The sequence below is a fragment of the Tasmannia lanceolata genome, unplaced genomic scaffold, assembly GCF_043159265.1.
Source record: "Tasmannia lanceolata isolate RefF3 unplaced genomic scaffold, GAP_Taslan_0.1 ptg000015l, whole genome shotgun sequence".
Taxonomy (NCBI): domain Eukaryota; kingdom Viridiplantae; phylum Streptophyta; class Magnoliopsida; order Canellales; family Winteraceae; genus Tasmannia; species Tasmannia lanceolata.
In genome coordinates this window covers 9,644,586-9,652,067 of record NW_027518692.1, presented here as the reverse complement: position 1 = coordinate 9,652,067, position 7,482 = coordinate 9,644,586, and the positions used below count along the sequence as shown (strand labels likewise).

The 7,482-nt window shown below is 36.5% G+C and overlaps 1 protein-coding gene across 1 annotated transcript; it reads right to left on the bottom strand.

The window, feature by feature from the left end:
- Positions 1-269: 269 nt before the first annotated feature.
- LOC143845919 (shaggy-related protein kinase epsilon-like) lies at positions 270-7,275 on the bottom strand. Its single transcript, XM_077354321.1, has 6 exons — positions 7,112-7,275; positions 6,864-6,956; positions 5,847-5,906; positions 5,422-5,694; positions 2,311-2,513; positions 270-521 (listed from the first exon to the last, which is right to left on the bottom strand). Exons 1-6 carry the CDS (start codon positions 7,223-7,225, stop codon positions 452-454), a joined length of 813 nt encoding a protein of 270 aa, XP_077210436.1. The 5' UTR covers positions 7,226-7,275; the 3' UTR covers positions 270-451.
- Between the last annotated feature and the right edge of the window lie 207 nt (positions 7,276-7,482).

Below are 7,482 nucleotides of genomic sequence, written 5' to 3'. Positions count from 1 at the left end.
TTAAGGACCATCGGTGAAAATGTATGGCCGTAGTTTGATTGTGAGAATCACCGACGGTCCTGGCCGTTGGTAAATATAGACATATTTTTAAAAAAAATTCCCTTTATCAAAATATTGGGATACAGCCTGCAATATGGCATTCAAACAACCTGACACTACAATCCATCATATTGGGATACAACTTGTAATATGACATTCAAACAACCTCACACTACAATGAGATACAATCTTATTATACAAATAACTTGTAATACATGTAATATGGGATACAATTTTAAAACCTGTAATACAGAATCAAGTCTCATTTCCAATTTTACAATAGAAAAAAGTCTCAGTTCCCTAAGAAAGAGTGAAGCAATAGAAAAAGCAAAAAAAAAACACCATCCCCATCTTGTAAAGATCAGAAACCGATGAACACTACAATCCAGGTCGTTGCCAGTAACCCTGTACGTCACAGCTGCAACAATGTATCTATCAACACTTCTCGTACAAATGTAAGATATGTTCGGTTCGCCTTTGACCTGTTATAGAGAAATGTATCGAGATGGAACTAATCAATTATCCAATGGGAAAGAACTAATATTCCTAATAAAAAGCTAACTGCACAGAAAAAATGCCATTAAGATGGTAATAAGCTTAGAAAGAAGGCTAAAGAAAGAGATATCGCAAACATTCTGTTAATAGTGAAATTTCATAAAGGAATGCAGCCAACAGATTTTCTAGATGCATTTGTAGAAAATGTAGGGTTGGGGTTCGCAAATTTATTACAAGAAATGAAAAGTTGAAAAAACAAATTCATGCTTTTTCTATTCAAATTCATTTCTGCCCTTCTGAAGGGCATAACTTGGCACTTAGAGCATAGGTTTCAGCCCGTAAGTACTTATTTTGGAGATTAATTCGTGATGTACGATTTCCACCGTTGCCTCTGTAACTGTAACCAAATTGGCAAATTCCATCATTTCAGAACTCAAAGACAGGCCCAAGCTTTTTTGTTGTTGTTTGAGATCAGCAAATGAAGTAGCAGACTCATTGGCCAAGGAAGGGATGCTGAGAGAATCTACTTTTATAGTATCATCTCTCTCTTAATCTGTATTAGACTTCTTAATGTACTTGATGTAATCTCAGTAGGGGGACAACTTGTTCCTAACTGACACTTTAGCAAATTAATAAAATGTCAATTTTCAAAAAAGAAGAAGAAGCTTTTCTTTGTTGAATGATAATGGAGAATGATATAAGGGGAAAATATAAAATAGAAAACGCTGAGATAGTCCCACAAAAATAAAAAATAATAAAGAACAAAGCTATAAGATCACAACAGCAACAAGCTACCAACAGATACAGCTTCTCTCTAAAATCTGTCCTTTACCAGCCCATCTGGCATCTCATTAGCATTCGTAGGCATATGCTTAAAGGTCAGACAGAGATGACTAATTGCAAGAGTAATGTCAGCCAATCTCGAAGGATGTCGGAGTGAAGACAAATAGAGACAATGACTGAGCCATTTGTTCTACTTATTATGAAATCCCTAAATTTTGCTTTGTTTATGAAAAATGTGGATGGAAAAAAAGAATTGCATGCGTGTCAACCGATACATGATACATATTGCCATATATGTACCGATTTGGGCTATACGCAAGAGATTTCTATGTCCACATGCAACATTGGAATATTTCCCATCGTTAATCTGCAACTACAGCATGTTTTCCATTTCTAGTGAACACTTAATCTTTCCTTCTAATAAAATCACAATTCGTTCTAACTAATAAAGAACATCATTTTTCATAGATGATAGAACCAAATAGGTATTGTATAAAAACCATGTAAAACTACCAATAACTCCAAAAGCTTAAGCTATTGGAGAAGGTGTTATTAAATCTTTTATACTTTAACAATCCCCCTCACGTAGTCACGTGTGACCTCTCTTTTTTAGGGTTGGCCTACACGTGGCACATGTGGCCCCTCTTTTGGGTTTGGCCATTGCATGTGGATTTTTGCTATCAAGGAGGTTTAAAATCGGGACCTTTGGCTCTGGTACCATGTGAAACTACCAGTAACTCCAAAAGCTTAAGCTATTGGGGAAGTTGTTTTTTTTTATACTTTAACAAACTATTCAAAAAAATATATCTATTGCATAAAACCACTAATTAACTGGAAATTTAGGACTAATTGGACTTGTAGACTGATTGCAAATAGAACCAAATAGCATACAATTTGAAGAAATTTGCAGCTAATGCCAGAACCTTCAGGACTTTCACGATACTATGCTAGGATAGAAATAACAGTGAAATGCCTAATAATTGAATATAATACCAGCACTTTTGCACTTCCAAAGTCGCATAGTTTGAGCTGATGAGTATGAGTGTTAACCTGCAAGAGATGAAGGATAAGAGGAGCAGTTTATTGTGAACAGGAAAGATCAGAATTTTTTTTATACAAACCGGCAGATTCTGTGGCTTAATGTCCCTGTGGCAAACTCCTATACCACCATGAATATATGCCAACGCTCTACATATCTGCATATTTATCAGAAATTAGAGCACTTTCTCGGGCAACCAAGTAATGGTTACAGTGGAGTGAAATTAGATAAATACAACGAACATAGATTCCAACATGTAATGTAAACTCCTATACCCCCCCCCCCCCATGAATATATGCCAATGATCCACAGATCTGTATATTTATGTCAAATAAAAACGTAATGATTAAAGCTTAGTGAAATTGGATAACTTCTTCCACCAACCAATATTGTCACACCATGTAATAATGCAATTTCAAGACAATAGGAGAACCAATGCTTCTCAATGTAAACAATATTATTAAAAGTACTCCAACAATGTCTGAATAAACCAATGGTCAATTCAAAGAATAAGGGTTTATTTTAGCAGATTGAAGGGCAAGCATGTAGACATTATAATTTTGATAACAGAACCAAACAAACCCATGACCAATTTATGCAACTTTAGTGGGCCCATAGGACCCCTACCAGACCAACAATAAAGTTTGCTTGCAACCAAACGGAGCTCCTTGTGGTTTTCATTTTGGCATAATTGTATTTTTTTTCTATATTTTTAGAGTTTTTTTATAGGGTGTCTTGGAAAGGTCCCCCATACACGGTTTTTTCCTAGATTTAACAAACTTTGAGTGTAATCCTTTTCGAAGAAGCTTCCTTAAATTAAGATGGTGATTTTGGTTTGGAGTCCAAATTAGGAATTACATCTATTTAAGGGAACTATAGTATAAATATTCTTTATGGACAAATTAGAAGGTGGGAAACATGGACTGAGATTCTCATAGTATTGTTGAAGTTGAAAATGTGTTTTTCCTTTGGTTTCTAATTTCCAGCATAACGCTTTTTTGTTATTTCTTTGACTTCCTGAATTCTTTTGTGCTGAAAACCCATTTCTTTCTTGATGTTGCATCAAGTGGTATCAAAGCTTAAAGTCGGTGATTTTCGTGGGTTTCCTTCCATAGCTGGTAGGGGAGAGGGGTGAGATCTCACTAACAAAGTAAAGCATCAAGCAATGTAGAAGGTGCGGGCATGTAAAAGTTAAATCCAGAGAGAGGAGTTTCTTCAATTCCATCTTAAAAGCAACTAAGGCTTCCAAAATCTAAAGGAAATGATAAAGGAACCTGAGGCAGAGTGAATAGAGATGGAGACAACTGAGATGATCCGAAGATTGACTCTCAACCCTCTCCAGTTCAGACTCTAATTAATCAACCTGTCCATTGAGCTCCAAAGACAACATGAACCAATCATAGGGGAAGTTAATTGGGTGTCAAATTACCCCAATTACCAACTCATTAACCCAGCTCAACTCCGACAAAAACTGTACATTGGAAGAACAATATTGGACTGCACCATTATTCAAGTTGGTGGGCCAGCGGGAATGCTGGAACTCATTATGTTTTAGGGTTAAGTAAATAGGAGGTTTCTCTCCATTTTAGGGCACTTTTTGCAGAATTTTTGGAATTGGAGAAGTGGGTTTCTGCTTGGAGAGAATTCCAACAGGTTGTTCTAGCTTGGGAGTGTTCTAGGAGTGAATTTCCGAGTGATATTTCTGCATCTTGGACTCCTGTACTCTCTTACTTGTTGTAGGCAAGAATTTTTTTTTTTATTATTTTTCTTTTGGGAAGAACTCATTAAGTCCTTTTGCCCCCACGAATGGAAGACATTACAGTGTCTCTGGACTATCATCTGTTGTTGTTGAATGTAATTCTCCATTGCATCGATCTGACTCACAGATTCCTTGAAGTTTGCTGCTAGTTATTTCCTTTACACTCTACTCTGTAATCGTTGTGATGACTGATGACTGTATGCTTTGGACTTGGAATGAAAATATGAATTGCTGGAAATCAAGATTTTCTTATGGGCAGAAACCTCTAAAGATTTGTGTTGAAGTAACGAACCTTACTGCTCAGAACTGAACTGAAAAGAACCGTGAAGAAGCTGGATCTGTTCGTCGGATCACAAATCCTTCTCAGAACTGAACTGAGAAGAACCGTGGAGAAGCTGGATCTGTTAGTCGAATCACAAATCCTGGGTAGAGTGATCTTCGGACATTGTATTCCATTCAATGTTACCTATACTTGTTAATGGAGTTTGTCTATCTTTAATGGTTGCATGAGATTCATAAATCTGGTTTAGATCTAAGGAGATCAGTTTTCCAAACGAAATCCTCCAGGGCATGAAGAATCATCATGTAATTCTCAGGTTGGATTAGTCCCTTTCCTCTGCTGAAGTATGTGCATCTCACGCTCGCTATTATGTTTCAATCCCAAAACAATTGCTATTAATTCCAAAGGCTCAAATAGGAAATGAAACCAAGAACTGTAGCAAAAAATAGAAGTAAGAAAGTTTACTTAAAAGAATGACAAACAATGAAAGAATAATGAAACCAGTTTGAAATGTCCTGACAACAGATGAGAAATTGGCACCATTTAAAAAAAGGAATTTGGTGGAGAAAATATTAGATAGAGGAAATGCTAGGAGGAACAAATACCAAAGCATTATGGAGAAAATTGGCATATTCAAAACCAGTCATTCAAGCACAAGTCAAATACTTGGTAAATATTTACATATCCATTTTTTGGAATTCTGTCCTAACTCGGTGTAGCAGTTCGAAGAATAACAGTTTAGTACGCTAATTTACTTCATGAAAAGACCAAGCGTCTAATTCAAGTTACTTGTTTCGTTGGCTAAACAAGATTCATTTGGCCTAGCTAAATATATATGTACTGGTTTCATGACTCAATTTACTCAAGCAACAAATTCATTTGCATGTATTACAAAAAACCAAAAGGGATCCGAAACTGATCCTTAAATTATGTAATGAAAACAGCAGTAAACAAATATTTTGTGTTCTGTCCAGTATCGCGTATGAAATATAATATAAAGTTGGCTACACATTTAAAATTTCAAACCTGATACGTATATAGTTTGACATATATTAGAGGCATGCGCTGATTTGCCCTGCTGTAGTGTTTTGCTACCCGATAAACGGTCTCAGGTACATATTCAAGCACCAAATTCAAATAGAGCTCGTCCTTCTCGGTAGTTGAAAAGAAGCAGTGCTTCAGAGAGATAACATTGGGGTGATCAAGAAGGCGCATAGTTTGTAACTCACGGTTCTTATACCTTTTATCCTGCAAAACCTTCTTGATTGCTACAGTCTCTCCTGTTTCTAGGCACTTAGCCTTTGGAAAGAAAAGTGAAGCTGAACAGTTACGAATTTTAAACTGCTTAGGCAGAAGCAAATGTCATAAGTATGTCACAGACTCGCAGTAACATATACAAGTGAAAATTTCAACCTACAGATTGGTTGTGAATCAGAAATATAAGGAATCACCTGAAATACGATACCAAATGATCCTTGTCCAACCACACGCTCCGCCATGTAGCTTATAGTCTGAGGTATAAATGGGAGCATATTTTAGCATACAAGCTAAATAGCTGTCTATGATGATTGAACCAATCACTCACTTCATTAGTTTATCAACATATGCCTTACCTAGTATATGCCTTGCCTTTAAATTTCACTTCATTACAGAGAGCACGATTAAAAAAAAAAAGGATGAAAGGGAGGAACATGATAACAGATAGCCTGATGGGGGAAGGGGAACAAATAAATGATTCAAAATTGATGGTGGGATGATCGATTCCTTTTCCTACTACCCCGTATCAGTTTATGAGTTAATTTACTTAAGATCTTAAATAGTTCCTTAACTTATGCACACTTCTTGTGGGACACTTGCCTACATTATGAAAACATGCCTCCCATTTTCTGCACTACTTTGCAGTAATTTCCACCACACTGTATCTTCCTTCTACAATCTTCCTTAACTTTGATATTTTAATTCTTCTGCTAGATGGGTTTTTTCTCAGAGAACATTTTTATTATTAACAAAAAACGAGATGCAATCTGAACTGAAGAAAGGTTTTTGGAGTCAGCTCACCCCTGCGGGATCGTGAATCTTCCTATTTGTGGGTCAATTGTGGCAGGCTGGAAGAGCCCATGCAGCTGCAGGGGGATTTGAAAAATGAATCAACCATGATTTTGAAGTTGTTCTTTCTATGACCCTCCTTAACTGACATAGGAGATAAAATGCATCTTTGATTCTTTTTTGAAAAAATGGAAATAGATTTCGGTGGAGTGATGAGACTATTTGAATTAAGAGACTCGTAGAGAAAGAATCTCAATAAATGCAAAGTGGGAGTATCTTGTATCGTTGACACTTTGACAAAATATATTCATCTTAGTGATCACTAGAGCTTTTATGTTTTCATTACATTGTATCATGGAGTTCATCGTTCCAAGTGAAAATCCTATCATAAATCAGACAATTCAATTACCACCAATAGATACCTGCTTGGGCTGACCATTTCTGCCACCAATTGTAGTTACTATTATATGCCCAGTTTCAGTGCCATTCCCATCTACAACCATCGCTTCCATTTCCTACTTCAAAACATATACATATTTGTCAATAACAAGAAATATAAAAGAAATCCAAAGATAGCATCACAAGAGAGAGAGATAGGGAGGGAGGGAGGGAGGGAGAGAGGGTACGCTAATCTGCACTAAATTAGTAGGGAAGGAACAACATACTCAACCTTATCATCCCTAATCTTCATCTCATTAATTTCCTCTGGCAATTTATCAACAGACATTGTATTGCCACTGGGTTTGACAACTGCTGAAGGGGGTCCTATATCTGCAGAGGCCATGCGTTTTGAAGAGTCACTACCGCAGTTTCTCACTCCTTCAACTCAAAGACAGACACCTTTTTTACTCTAAACAGAAACAATATATCAGCAAGACCTAGCAAAGGGGGAGAGAGAGAGAGAGAGAGAGAGAGAGAGAGAGTGAGAGAGAGAGAGAGAGAGAGATACAACACATTCAAACTAGATATAAATAGAAGAATGACTACAAGTGTCAGACAATTAGTTAAATGCAAAACAAACACCACTTATCTTCATTCTAG

Coding starts and splice junctions, on each gene's coding strand:
- LOC143845919 (XM_077354321.1), bottom strand. CDS start 7,225: ATGGCCTCTGCAGATATAGGACCCCCTTCAGCAGTTGTCAAACCCAGT. Junction 5,907..6,863: donor GAAATGGTCAGCCCAAGCAG/GTATCTATTGGT, acceptor TTTATACCTCAG/ACTATAAGCTACATGGCGGA. Junction 5,695..5,846: donor CATTTGGTATCGTATTTCAG/GTGATTCCTTAT, acceptor TTCTTTCCAAAG/GCTAAGTGCCTAGAAACAGG.